Source organism: Otolemur garnettii, unplaced genomic scaffold (genome assembly GCF_000181295.1).
Source record: "Otolemur garnettii isolate 467f Iridium unplaced genomic scaffold, OtoGar3 scaffold00011, whole genome shotgun sequence".
NCBI classification, from domain to species: domain Eukaryota; kingdom Metazoa; phylum Chordata; class Mammalia; order Primates; family Galagidae; genus Otolemur; species Otolemur garnettii.
In genome coordinates, this window is record NW_003852406.1 from 35,445,109 (window position 1) to 35,460,348 (window position 15,240).

At 39.3% G+C, this 15,240-nt stretch overlaps 1 protein-coding gene across 1 annotated transcript in view; it reads right to left on the minus strand.

Annotated features, from left to right (window-relative positions):
• The window catches only part of WHAMM (WAS protein homolog associated with actin, golgi membranes and microtubules), a 26,704-nt gene that overhangs the window by 7,316 nt on the left and 4,148 nt on the right, over window positions 1–15,240 (minus strand). Inside the window, exons 2-8 of the mRNA XM_012801987.2 lie at window positions 14,487–14,660; window positions 11,785–11,935; window positions 10,100–10,269; window positions 8,507–8,672; window positions 3,955–4,139; window positions 1,593–1,679; window positions 1,228–1,323 (exon numbers count right to left, since the gene is read on the minus strand). Of these exons, the coding sequence (XP_012657441.1) occupies window positions 1,228–1,323; window positions 1,593–1,679; window positions 3,955–4,139; window positions 8,507–8,672; window positions 10,100–10,269; window positions 11,785–11,935; window positions 14,487–14,660 (1,029 nt within the window). The remainder of the gene's footprint in view (window positions 1–1,227; window positions 1,324–1,592; window positions 1,680–3,954; window positions 4,140–8,506; window positions 8,673–10,099; window positions 10,270–11,784; window positions 11,936–14,486; window positions 14,661–15,240) is intronic.

A 15,240-nucleotide genomic window follows, 5' to 3' on the forward strand; every position in this document is an offset into this window, starting at 1 on the left:
AAAAAAAAAAAAAGAATTTCTTTTTCTTAGGGATTCAGTCCCACTGTGTTGCCCAGGCTGGAGTACAGTGGGGTGCAAATCAGAGCTCACTGTAGCATCAAACTTCTAAGCTCAAACAATCTTCCTGCCTCAGCCTCCTGAGTTGCTAGGACTATAGGAAGGCACCAGCATACCTAGCTGCTTTTTAACATTTTTATAGAGGGTTTCACTCTGTTGCCTAGGCTAGTCTCAAACTCCTAACCTCAACTGATTCTCCTGTTTCAGCATCCCAAAGTGCTAAGATTATGGGCTGCTTTGTATTATGCACTAGCCATTGTTCCTAGTCCATCTTAAAGAGAATTTTTTATTACAAATAAGGAGAAAAGCCAGGCAGAGTCAATGGAAGTTGACTATTTTCAGTTTTCTCTGCCATTCTAAACCATAGTGGAGGCTGGGCGCTATGGCTCATGCCTGTAATCACAGCCCTCCGGGAGACCAAGGCGGGTGGACTGCCTGAGGTCACAAGTTTAAGACCAACCTAAGAGTGAGACCCGGTCTCTAGCTATGCATTGTGGCAAGCATCTATAGTCCTAGCTACTTTGAAGGCTAAGGCAAAAGGATCTCTTGAGACCAAGAGTTTGAGGTTGCTGTGCGCTAAGATGCCACAGCACTCTAACAAAGGTGACAGAGTGACAGTCTCAAAAAAAAAAAAAAAAAATCACAGTTGGCACAGTTAGCACCACCCAGTGAGGAGGGGCAAGATGTCCAAACGTGTTGCCATGTTAAACCAGAAGTAGTTTTATATCATAGTCTTTGAAACACAGTGATAATTCTAATTTTGTTTTCTATTGATAACCAAGAAGAATGATATATATGAAATGTTTCATGTTCTGAATTATTTGCTCTCAATACTTTACTCCTAGGACGTAGGTGAAGCTATTGTCTAGAACATACCTCTTTATTTATTTATTTTTTTGGGGGGGAAAGAGCCTCAAGCTGTCCCCCTGGGTAGAGTGCCATGGCATCACAGCTCATAGGGAACCTTCAACTCCTGGGCTTAAGCGAGTCTCCTGCCTCAGCCTTCCAAGTAGCTGGGACCACAGGCACCCGCCACAATGCCTGGCTATTTTTTGGTTGCAGCCGTCATTGTTGTTAGGTGGGCCCGGGCTGGATTCGAACCCACCACCTTAAGTGTACATGGCTGGCACCTTAGCCACTTGAGCCACAGGTGCCGAGCCTAGAACATACCTCTTTAAATGCTCTCAATCGTTGGAGTGTTTTTTGGCGTTCTTGATTTATCCATTCTTTTTTCTTTTGTTCCTCTTCTTTTATCCTGTCTCTTTTCTATATTTAAACAAACATGTATTTGTAAATTGCACAATATCACAACAAAACATGTCTTAACATATACTCAAAATATGTCTTAGCAAGGAAAAGGGCTGTAAGGCAGCATGACCCACTGCCCCGGTCTATACCTATGCTGTAGGACTGAAGGAGACTGACAGCTGCAGGTTCAGGGCAGGGAACTCCAATTTCCACAAGTTCAGGTGTCACATTACATTATGCAAATATTATATCATGCAAATATAAAACATTTTATTTCAGCAACTTACCATCTGAATACTGTGATGCTGATGAAATCGCCTTATGCTTTCTCCAGCCTGCTGCAATCTAAGCTGATGATTTTCTTTGCATCGATCCTGGGGGAGTAACACACAGTACCTATGTGGTTTTTAAGATTACCATGGTATAGGCTCGGCGCCTGTGGCTCAAGCGGCTAAGGCGCCAGCCACATACACCTAAGATGGCGGGTTCGAATCCCCAGCCTGGGCCCACCAAACAACAATGACGGCTGCAACCAAAAAATGGCCAGGCGTTGTGGCGGGCGCCTGTAGTCCCAGCTACTTGGGAGGCTGAGGCAGGAGACTCGCTTGAGCCCAGGAGTTGGAGGTTGCTGTGAGCGTGATGCCATGGCACTCTACCCAGGGGGACAGCTTGAGGCTCCGTCTCAAAAAAAAAAGATTACCATGGTATAGCATAAAAGGTCAAAAGAAAAAAAGCACTGGGTCTGGGCTGTGGTACAGGCACTCAGGAGCAGCAGTTCTGATGTGGCTCAATGGTACCGCACTCTCCACAGTCATGTGCTAAATGGTGACTGGCTGGATACAGGAATAATTTGTTCCTGACAGTGCTTTGAGAGAGGAAAATGTAGTTCAACTGAGAAAGAATATACAGGCAGCCCCCATTCTTAAATGAAAAGTATCTTAACAATATGTTTTAAAGTGATTGTTTTAAACACATTTCCCTAAGGTATTATAGGTAATTCCAAACTTAACTACAAAAGAATAGTCAACCTACAACTATCTGAAAAAATTGTGTTAAAGCTATAATAGATTCTACCTATGTTTAATCACTCATATCTACATATGAGTTATAAGTATAAAACCTTTAATATATATAGAAAATCACACAGTGATAATACTAACATTTTTAAGTATGTTTTACATCCTAACCTCAATGCTGAGCACTTCACATGCCTTACGGCATTTTAACCTCATATCAGCCATGAGACTGAAAATTGAATCTCAAAAGAGATTCAATTTACCATCAAGCATATGGCTACCAAGTGGCCAAGCTGTGGTGTGAACCCAGGTTAGATTCCAAAGCCTGACCTCAACTATTCTATTAACCCAATGCCTTCCAAATTCCAGTATTTCCACAACTAAGTGGCAACAGCTCCCCTGACCAGAGGGGAGGGATTTTATCTAGGGTGAAGGTTACTACTTCAAGTCTGGATAAGAGAAGACATGATGACATGCCTCCATCTCGCCACAGCTCCTTAGGGCCACTGCAGCCATAGGGGATTTCTACCAGGGCCTGCAAGTTTCCTGAAATGTAGAGCAAAGGCCAAATACCTGTATGTCTTCCAATCACCTGAAGAACAGTTCCTAAATCCAGAAGCTATAATAGTTGAACACAGATATGCAAAGGCTGTATTCTCTTTTTTTTGAGACAGAATCTCACTCTGTCAACCATGGTAGAGTGCCATGGCATCATAGCTCACAGCAACCTCAAACTCTTGGGCTCAAGTGATTCTCTTGTCTCAGCTTCCCAAGTAGCTAGGACTACAGGCACCTATCACAACACCTAGCTGGGTTTGTTTTTGTTTTTTTTTTTCAAGAGATGGGGGTCTCCTTCTTGCTCAGGCTGGTCTTGAACTCCTGAGCTCAAGCAATCCACCTGCCTCAGCCTCCCAGAGTGCTAGGACTACAGGTGTGAGACACTGTGCCTGGCCAAAGGCTGTATTGTTCTAATGGAGTTTTTTTTTTAAAAGCATTTGTATTTGCATGAAAAGATAATAAATGTTTTATAATCTATAAAAGTAACAGTCTAAAGTCTGGATAAAATTTAAAAGCATTTGTATTTGCATGAAAAGATAATAAATGTTTTATAATCTATAAAAGTAACAGTCTAAAGTCTGGATAAAAATGAAGTATAAGTATTTTCTTTTCTGTTAGAAATAATTAAATTTCTTAGTGTGTTACCTTTTATGGATTTATGGCACTTTTAAAAATTAAGAAAAAATCATTCACCAAATATAAGATCTGAAATGAGTTGAATATTATATCCGTGATTTTTTTGGTAATCAATAATTTATAATGAAAAATATTTTAGAAATAGAGTTTCTTCTTATTGTGATTAAAAAGCACCTGTGTATCCCATGGGTATTCGACAGATAGTTGTTGAATGAATTTTGAGATGTGATAAATGCTTAAATCCCAAAAGAAAAAAATAACCTTTTAAAGAAGAACATTTTAAATACATTTTAACTGCAGCCACTGATATGTACATAAGCATTCAAAAACTTAAATCACTATGTTGGTAAAACTTTATTTTCATTATCTCTTTATCTTTCAAAAAAAGAAGAAATCCCTGGAAAAGGAAGGGAAAGAAAGTGGCTCTGGGTGTCCCCACCTTTCTGTTCCGGAGATGGGCTCTTTTGGCGCAAATCCTGCCCCGTTTCGACTCTAGCTGCTGGCACTGCCGGCTGAGCTCCTTCACCTCCAGGTTTTTTTCCTGCAGCCCCACTGCACAGTCAAGGACTTTGAGTTCTTCTGGGCTTTCACATGGGTCATAATAGACAACTTCATCTTGTTTCTCTAAAAATGTATTAATGATTCTTTAAAAAATGTTTTATTATATAAAATCATGCACAATATTTTATAACATAAAGAAAGTAAAGGTCACTAGTAATCCCACCACTCAGTTAACATCTGTGTACAGAGAATACATATACACACACACACACACACACAAACACACACTACTTATACATATCAAGGAAGATCTAGAGAACATTTCCTATGTGATGGAAATACAATTTTAATGGCAACATAGTATTCGCTAAACAATTCCTGTTTGAGACTGCTCCAATGTTCTATTATACATCTCACTGTGTTAAACATCTCTCTATAGAAATCTTTGTATACATTTCTTATTACTTTCTTAGCAAATGAATAGTCAAGCTTTTGATATCCATTGCCAAAGTGCCCTCCAGAAAGCAGCTTACATTCTACCAGCAGTATTTTATTAATGTAGCTTAATGATACATTAAGATCTTGACTACATATTGATTTTTTAAAATATGCTTATTGTGACAAATTCAAACGCTACAGTAGTATATAAAATAAAAAGTGACATTTTCTACTTCCCTAAACTTTCTGAATCCCATTCCCAGAGGAACACATTATGAACAATTTGGTGGGCATCCTTCCAGATTAACTTTTTTTAAATAGAATTCTTTCCTAAATATGGAAAATGCTTACAACATGAAACTACTGCAAAAAAATTTTAATATCTAGGATTAAAAATTAAATAGATGTTTAGGATCTATCTGAAGAAATTTAATATCTAGGATTAAATTCTAGAATTTAATATCTAGGATTAAATATCTAGAATTTAATATCTAGGATTAAAAATTAAACTCAATGTTCAGGATCTATCTGAAAAAAATTACTAAATATGGAGGAACTTTAGGAAAAAAAGATTTAAATGGAAAGACATACCATGTTCTTGGGTGGGAAGATTCAAAATTGCAAAGACGACAATTCTCCCCAAAGTAATTTCTAATTTTAAGTACAATCCCAATCAAAGTTCCCATGAGTTTTTTGTTTGTTTTGAACTTGATTCTAAAGTTCATCTGGAAGAATAAAGGAGTGAGAATAGTAAGAAAACTTGTGGAGAAGTAACAGAATGGGGTGCCATGTGAGACACTGAAATGTGCTTCCTTGGTATAGTAAGAACATCCTGGAGCCAGCAGCAAAAGTCACAAATCAAGGGAGAAAAATAACTCAGAAATAGACCAAAGTTAATCCAATGTTTATTTTAGAAATGTTGAAGGGAGACATGTTTTTAAAATCAGTGCCTAAGACCCTTAATAATTTTTGGAGGAATGTTTGATTCTTACCAAAACCAAAATTGAATTTCAGCTAGATTAAAGAATATAAAAGTTTTTTAAAAGGCTAAGTGCAGGCTCGGCGCCTATAGCTCAACCGGCTAAGGCGCCAGCCACGTACACCTAAGGTGGCGGGTTTGAACCCCCAGCCCGGACCCGCCAAAACAACAATGACGGCTGCAACCAAAAAATAGCCAGGCGTTGTGGCGGGCGCCTGTGGTCCCAGCTACTTGGGAGGCGGAGGCAGGAGACTCGCTTGAGCCCAGGAGTTGGAGGTTGCTGTGAGCTGTAATGCCACAGCACTCTACCCAGGGGGACAGCTTGAGGCTCTGTCTCAAAAAAAAAAAAAAAAAAAAAAAGGCTAAGTGCAATTCACACCTGTAATCCTATCACTCTAGGAGGTGGAAGCAGGTGGATTTCCTGAGCTCAGGAGTTCAAGACCAGACAAAGCAAGAGTGAGAGCGCATCTCTATTAAAATAGAAAAACTAGCCTAGTGTTATGGCAGGTGCCTATAATCGCAGCTACTCGGGAGGCTCTAACAAGACGATCTCTTGAGTCCAAGATGACTCAAGGTTGCTGTGAGCTATTTATTACTATCCAGGGAGACAGAGTGAGATTTTGTCCCAAAAAAATAAATAAATACAAATGAAATAAAAGTTTTAGAAAAGGAAAATCATAAAAATGCTAAGAGAAAATGTAAATATATATTGATATAATTTGGGAAGGAGGAGAACTTTGCCAGGCTTAACACCAAAAGCAGAAACCAGAAGGGAAAAGATTGATAAATGTGACTTCATAAAAATTAAATACTTCTGCAAAACAAGAAAAAGCAAATGACAGGGAGAAATTGCTTACAAAATATGCCAGACAAAGAGTAATATCCTTAATATGGAGAAAAAAATATTCTAAAGAAGGATGGGCCAAGACCATGAATAGGCAGTTCATAAAATAAATATAAAGAGTCAGTAAACATTTAAAATCATGTTCAGTATCTCTTATAATTAAATAAATAAAAATCAGATGTCATTTTTTTCCTATCTAGTAAGCAAAAATTTTCATTTAAATGGCATTAGTATGGGAGACGTACACACTCATGCTTGGCAGATGGGAGCATCATTTTGCACAGCCTATCTAGAGGGCTGCTCTGTAGTATCAAATTTAGAAAACAGAAAATAGAAGGGTGAGGAAAGAACATATCTCAGATATATTATTGTAGTGTTAATAGAGATATACAAAAATGTAAACTACACATTTCCCTTGACCCAATTAATTCCATCTTTAGAAATTTATTCCAAGTAAATAATCCATCCTCTACACAAAGACATGTGTAAAGGGAAGGTCTCTACTATACTGCTGTTCAAACTGCAAAAAAATCAAAATCATGGTATATCCATGTAATGGAATACTATGCAGCCATTAAAATTTCCATGTTTTTATTACTTACTGAAATGGAAAGATGGTTATTATGTACTAAATGAAAAATAGCTTATTGAAGAGAATGTAGTTTTAGCTGAAAAAATTTGATATTTCTTTATTTATATCAGCATATAAAAAAGGCTACAAAGTCATACAGCAAATTGTTAATGCTAAGTATCTGTAGATAATAGGACCGGGGTAATAATACAGAGGGTGCCAAAAAAATGTATTCACATTTTAAGAAAGGAAAAAACTGTATTAAAATTATAATACTAAATAAATACTGATAACAAAAGATGAATACAAGTCATGTCCGACTTTTCCAATTACAAGAAGGGCTCAACATGATCACCATCAGTGTCCAGACACTTCTTTTTTTTTTTTTTTTTGAGACAGAGCCTCAAGCTGTCCCCCTGGGTAGAGTGCTGTGGCATCACAGCTCACAGCAACCTCCAACTCCTGGGCTCAAGTGAGGCTCCTGCCTCCGCTTCCCAAGTAGCTGGGACCACAAGTGCCGCCATAATGCCCAGCTATTTTTGGTTGCAGCCATCACTGTTGTTTGGTGGGCCCGGGCTGGATTCGAACCCGCCACCTTAGGTGTATATGGCTGGCACCTTAGCCACTTGAGCCACAGGCGCTGAGCCCAGACACTTCTGATTACGGTGAACTGCTGCTTGAGCAGTGCTGACCCAAGCATCCACTTGTATCACTACACATGCTGTTTCAATTTCTTTTAAAGTACTCCCAGCTTCGCTGGTTTCCTAGAGTTCACCACATCCTTTAAGGTGGGTAGAAGTCAAGGGGTGTTAAGTCAGGAGAGCGTGGGGGAGACTCAACTGCAACTCTTCACCCCCATCATTCCAGCAAATTCTTACTGAATTCAAGAGAATTCAGTGAGAGAATTTGAATTCTTGTCTAGTTCAATGTAATAATCTTGGGATGAAAACTTTCAATTTTGCTACTTTAAGAATGCATCATGTGCATATCCTGCTGACTCCCATCCCACATGCACACTCTCTGGCAGACTGTGGGGAGAGTGTGAACTTTTCAACACCACAACAGAAACAGCAGGACGTGTTGCTGTGTGAGGCCCTCTGGACCTTCCCTTGTGCAGGTCACACCATGCAGAAACATCATGCGTTTTATATTTACCTTAAATGTGTGCAACTCTTAGGCATGTTGGAGGTTCTGTTGCATACTCACACCTCCACTGTCACTGTGCTTCTACAACATTCTGGAATTTCGAATACCACTTCAAAATGGTCTTGTACTCCTCAAATGACAACTGTGCTTTCACTATTTTGACTGTCCTATCTGTCCAAAGATGACCCCAGCATTCAATTGATTAACACTATCTTTTGACCAAATGTCACACTACACATTGCTATTGTAATTCACTTCAACTTTGAAAAGTACTATATGGATAACATCTCTTAAAATTTGTATACAGTTTTTTGGCACCCCTAATAGTTTTTCTTTTTTTGTTTTGCTATGTGTTAACAATGTGTAAATTATTTAAATAATAAAAATACTGAAAGGAAACCTTATTTAGGAAATTTCAGTAGATGTTATAGATAATTCACAATGAGAAATGGATAATATGGTATTTCCTGATGTGTAATTTAAACATTTTAATCTATACACTTAAATTTTACCTTTTATAAGCCTTTTAATAGAGTCCAACTGTGTAAGAAGCAGTATTTCTTCATTTTTTAATATCTCAAATTTAACCTCAAATATTTCTAATTGAATTTCATAAAACTGTATCTCCAATTCATCTACAAAACCTATATTTTTTTGTTGTTCTGGAAGATCTTCCATCTTGTTCACATGGAAAAAAGAAGAAATTAAAACAATTAGCATATTAAAAACCAAACTTTAGAAGCATTCTAGCTATTTTCTATTTCTTGTTCATTACTAAATATAAAAAAAGCAAATAGGGAAGAAACACTTTTCCACTTTTCTAAATAAGACAAAAATGCCTCATTTCACATTCATTACAAATACTTTATCTCAGCCTCGAAACATAAAAGAAAATTAGGTTTTGAAAAAAACAAATGGCAATAAGGTGTTGTTATGAGCTGAATGTGTCCTCCCCAAAATTCCTACCTTAAAGCTCTAACTCCTAATGTGATAATATTCGGCGATGGGGCCTTTGGAGGTAATTAGGTTTGGATTATGTCATGAGGGTGGTGTCCTCGTAATGGGATTAGTGCTTCACAAGAAGAGTAAGAGTGGGATGGCTCTTCTTCCTCTCTCGTGCACACACACCAAAGAAAGACCACATACCACGCAGTAAAAAGGCAACTGTCTACAGCCAGGAAAAGAGCCCTACTCAACACTGAATCTGCAGCAGCCCTGATCCTGGACTTCCTAGCTCCAGAACTGTGAGACAAATGTCTACTTAAGCCACCTAATCTATGGTATCTCGTGATAGCAGTGTGAGCTGACTACAACAGGCATTTACAGGGTTTTCTTTTCTGGTTTTTTTCTTTTTTGAGACAAAGGCTCATTCTGTTGCCCTGGGCAGAGTGCCGGGCATTATTGTAGCTCACAGCAACCTCAAACTCTAGGGCTTAAGCAATCCTCCTGCCTCAGCCTCTGAAGTAGCTGGGACTACAGGCATGTGCCACAACGCCCGCTAGTTTATCTATTCTTAGTAGAGATTGGGTCTGGGGTTTGCTCAGGCTGGTCTTGAAATCCTGAGTTCCACCAGTCTCAGCCTCTCAGGGTCCTGAGATTACAGGCACAAGCCACCACACCCAGCCACTTACAGTGTTTTCTAATTTAAGATTAAAAATAAGAGAACAGGCGAAATTTAAGTAACTATGACCCTAAGGAGAAGCACCTTTTGATGGGTCTAAAGCTGGACTAAAAACATTGCTGGATGATTTTAAAGTATATTCACCACTTCAATGCTGAGCTCAGTATTGTTATAAAGTGAATCTGAATCCTACAACATTTTGATGAAAAGGAAACTTAATGGGCAACTTTTCACAGTCTGTAAATTCTTTTTGTTTTTCTTTGCAGTTGTTGGCCGGGGCTGGGTTTGAACCCACCACCTCTGGCATATGGGGCCAGCGCCTTACTCCCCTGAGCCACAGGTGCCGCCCCTGTAAATTCTTATCTACTAAGAAGATGGCTTTTGGAATAAGGGAAGAAAGGAGCTCCTTATCAATGCCTGGAAAGAATGCTAGCTAAAATAAAAGTATGTTTTTAAAACAGAGTTACAGGTGTCTTTGTCTTACCTTTATCTGAATTTCAGCTCTTCTGTGATATAAACACAACTCTTTGGCTCTCATGAGCTGCAGAGTTTCCTGAGCCAGCATCAGTTTGAGCTTTTCCAACCTAGGAATTGCTGCAGCCCAGGCAGCCTGGCCAAACCTCTTCCCATCCTGCTCCATTTGTTTCTGCATTCCTGTTGGGAGTATAATTAATAAAATAAAACATTAAAAAGGGGAAAATTTACCAGAGGCTAACCCTTTGTTTAGTGCTCCCATATTACCTGTAAAACATCTTTTTTTCTTTTTAAGACAGAGACAGAGCCTCATTTTGTCACCCTCAGTAGAGTGCCATAGCATCACTGCTCACAGAAACCTCCAGCGCTTGGGCCCAAGTGATTGATTCTCTTGTCTCAGCCTCCTGAGTAGCTGGGACCACAGGCATCCACCACAATGCCTGTCTATTTTTTGTTGTTGTTGTTGTTGCAGTTTGGCCGGGGCCGGGTACAAACCTGCCACCCTTCATATATGGGGCCAGTGCCCTACTTACTGAGCCACTTTTTATCCTGGTAATTTATTATTACAAAAATAATACATAGCCATGAAATAAAATTTTAGGCACTCCATTTTTAAAAAGATGATAAATCATGACCTCACCTGAGGCCACTGCTTCTTATACTTTGGTGCATATACTTTTAGAGTCTTTCTATGTCTAGCTAGAGAAATAGACTATGGATAGTTTGACCAAAAAAAACCCAAGATCATCATTCTGCTCTCTAACTTGTTTTGCCTAATATATCAGAAACTCTTTCCATTAAAAAAAAAACAAAACATGGCTCGATGCCCATAGCACGGAGGTTACAGTGCCAGCCACATGCACCAAGGGTGGCAGGTTTAAACCCGGCCCAGGCCAGCTAAACAATAATGACAACTATAACCAAAAAATAGCCGGGTGTTGTGGTGGGTGCCTGTAGTCCCAGCTACTTGGGAGGCTGAGGCAAGAGAATTGCTTATGCCCAAGAGTTTGAGGTTGTCGTGAGCACTGACGCCACAGCACTCTACCGAGGGAGACAGAAAAAAAAAAAAAAGATACAATTATGCTTGATAGCCATGTAGTATTCTGCTTTACAAATGGCCGGTAACTTAAACTGACTGACAGACATTAAGTTGTTTCCTATTTGGGGCTGTTATCAATAGTGATTTAAGATTAGGGAAAATGTCCTTCACCCAGCCACATGTCCCTACAGGGTCTAACCCCTGCCTGTCCTGCCAGTGTCCTCTCTGCAATGCAGCCCCATGGGTTTTAAGTTCTTCATGTTGGCCAAGTTCCCTCAAGCCAGAGAACTTTTGCAAATGCTATTCCTTCAACCCTCACTTCTTTCGCCTTCAACCTCCATTTACTCTTCAGGTATTGGGACAAACACCCCTTCTCAAAGGCCTTCAGTGAGGACCCTGATGGAGCCCAGATTCTCTCTCATAGGCCCATGTTACTCTTCTTTGTGTCATTCATTGCCACTTCCATTTTCCATGTGCTCAAAAGAATATAGATATATGATTAAGATTCTTCTCTCCTCACCAGACTGGACAGTGTCTACTTATGCTTATCTATACACTGAATTGGCAGCACCTATAAAACATAGTACCTGATATATAAGAGGCACTCAAATAGTTTTTAAATAAAATGAAAATTATATTTAGGCACTTTTTATCACCTGCTAATGCTTTTACTGTTTCCTTAAAATAATTCACTGTGACATCTTGAATAGAGGTGACAGCCTCTTCAGCCCGTCGGGCCCATTCTTTGGCTTCCTTCTGCAGGGCAACTGTCCTTCTTGGACCCAGGTTATCCTCATCCAAAGACTTCTACAAAAAGAAAGGAAAATTGTCTGAGTCAGAAATGATAATAATGTTATTATTATAGTCAGAAATGATAATAATGTTAAGACACTGAAAGGAAATTGGTCATATAGATCATTTTAATTACTTTTGTTACTACTGTTTAGTCAATTAAATTTTCGTCCATTTAGCAATCCCTCACTGAGCATAAATGAGGCCCTAAGCTGGGTATCAGATGGAAGAGGAAAGCCTTCTCTCTGCATGACTACAGTGACTTTTTCTAGAGGGGAATGCTGTCAAGTTATGTTTCTCTCTAATAATAGTAAAACACAGTTGTTTAAATAACATCTGTGTGGTTAAGAACTTGGCACTGGGCCTGGCACATGGTACTCCAGTGTCAGTTACTGAGAATGTTTACTTTAGAGATGTGGTAAGAAGCTTTGCAATACTGTGGTTCTTTTCTGAAAAGTAAGAGTCATACAGTCATCTAAAAAGACAGTACATTCATGATTACCTCCCCCTCTTATGTAGAAGCCTAAATCCCCAAAGTGATGGTATTTAGAGATGGGGTTTTGAGAAGTAATCAGGTCATAAATGGGATTAATGCCCTTATAAAAAGAAGGGGACAGAGGATGTCTCTCTCTCTCTGCTCTCCATGGGAGGGTACAAGACAGTCACCTACAAATCAGGAAGCTGGCACAATGTCTGCTGGCATCCTGATTGTGGACTTCCCAGAGAAGAAAATTCGTGTCGTTTATAAGCTTCTCAGTCTGTGGTAGTTCGAAGTAACACCCTGAGCTAAGATACATACTGCCATGTTATCCAGCACCCAGTGCTACTTCTACAAAGCATGATTAACATAAGAAACATGCACAAGTTAGCTTCAAGGAAATAAAAAACCCAAACCACAATGAGATACCACTTCATACACACCAGGATGGCTGGAACCAAAAAAAACAGACAGTAGCAAGTGTTGAACCTCATTTACTATTGAGGGAAAGTATGATGGTGCACTTGCCTTGGAAAACAGTCTAGAAGTCCTTCAAAAGGTTAAACACTGAATTATCACATGACATGGCAGTTCTACTCTCCAATATACACACAAAAGAAATGGAAACATGTCTACACAGGAACTTCTAAACAAATGTTCATAGCAGCATTACTCATAATAACTAAAAGTACAAACAACCTAAATATCCATCAATTGATAAATGGATAAGCGAAACGTGGTGTTATCTGTACAATGAATCCTATCAAGCAGTAAAAGAAAATGACATCCTAACACGTTACAGCACAGATGACTCTGAAAACACCATGCTAAGTAAATGGAGCCAGTTACCAAGGACCACATGTCTAATGATTCCCCTTATATGAACGTCCAGAAGAGGGGAATCCACAGACACAGAAACCCGTTCGGCAGCTGCGAAGGGCTGGGGAGTGGGGAATGACTGCTAATGGGTATGGGGTTTCTTTTTTTTTGAGCGGGGAGTTAATATGTCCTAGAATTAGATAGTAATGATGTTTGTACAAATCTAAATATATTAAAAACCACTGAACTATACACTTTAAATGTATAGTCTGTGAATGTTATCTTAATAAAGGTATTCCTTAAAAAATAAAAGAAAAAATACGTACAAGAAATAAAGACTTACCAGAGAAGAGCCTATCAAAATAATGAACAGGACAACTTTAGAGTAACATGAGTTTCATCAACCCCTCAGAGGTCCTGAGAGATGGCCTCTGTGTGGAGAGGTGGCTCAGTGCAGGGGCAGAGAGAGAGAGATCACTCTGGTTCTTCTGATTCCAGTTGCTGAGACCCAAGGCAGGTTATTTAACTCCTCTGGGCTCAAGATTCATTTGTAATACTAGAATAATAATAACATATTTTCTAAATAGTGTCACAGGGTCATTCAATCGCTCAATGAAATAGAAACTATGACAGCATTTACTAAAGTTTAAACTGCAGGCTCGGCGCCTGTGGCTCAAGCGGCTAAGGCGCCAGCCACATACACCTAAGGTGGCGGGTTCGAATCCCCAGCCCGGGCCCGCCAAATAACAATGACGGCTGCAACCAAAAAATGGCCAGGCGTTGTGGTGGGTGCCTGTGGTTAGCAGCTGCTTGGGAGGCTGAGGCAGGAGACTTGCTTGAGCCCAGGAGTTGGAGGTTGCTATGAGCTGTGATGCCATGGCACTCTACCCAGGGGGATAGCTTGAGGCTCCGTCTCAAAAAAAAAAAGTTTAAACTGCAGAATTACAGTCCAGGTTCCTGCTATTCACATTTTCATACCATCTCTAAGAAATATACATGTGCCCTTAAAGGTAGAAAACAAGCTGAAATAAACATCCTATCAAAAACAATTCATGAGCAGAAGAAGTGCTTAACCCTTAAATATGTGGAAATCTTAAAGTATCAATAGTGACCAACATAAATGTCTTTATTTTTAAAATAACTTTAAACATAAATTCAATATTTAAACAAGAGTGAACACAAAGTGCACAGATCGAATCTTAAATGTGACTAAAGAAATAACATGACAAATATATCTGATAAAATAAAAACAATATAAAGAAAACATACCAAAATATCAAGCTTACATAAAGTTGCAACTTCTCGCATATCCCGAAATGGCTGCAGTAAATACTGGAAGAATATGGTTGCCACAGTAACTAGTTCCTGGTAGGCTTCATCTTCCTCTTGATAAACTTTCATTAACGATACCATGGTGTTGGCTTTTCCGTGTTCTTGAAGAACCTAAAAGGCAAAATGTAAATAAAGCTCAAATCTGGACAGTGTTTATAAGATCATACACACCAAACAAAATTAAAGAAACCTTAAAGTTCTCAACTTCAATACATCTATTTTAAATAACGACTAAATATGAAAATGTTGTCTTCCAAACAAAATGTCCAATAAAACAGAAATAGTGGCTTGGCACCTGTAGCTCAAGTGGCTAAGGCGCCAGCCACATACACCAGAGCTGGTGGGTTTGAGTCCAGTCCAGGCCCAAACAAGAATGACAACTGCAACCAAAAAACAGCCGGGCATTGTGGCAGGTGCCTGTAGTCCCATCTACTCAGGAGGCTGAGGCAAGTGAATCACCTACGCCCAAGAGCTAGAGGTTGCTGTGAGCTGTGACACCACAGCACTGTACAGAGGACAACAAAGTGAGAGACTGCCTCAAAAAAAAAAAAAAAAAAAAAAGGAAAGGAAAGGCTGAACGTTTCCCTCTGACATCAGGAAGGGGGCATTAATACCTGCCCTCACTGCTTCTCTTCAATATATTATTGGAAGTCTAGAACAATAAGGCAATAAAAGAAAATGCAAGATACAG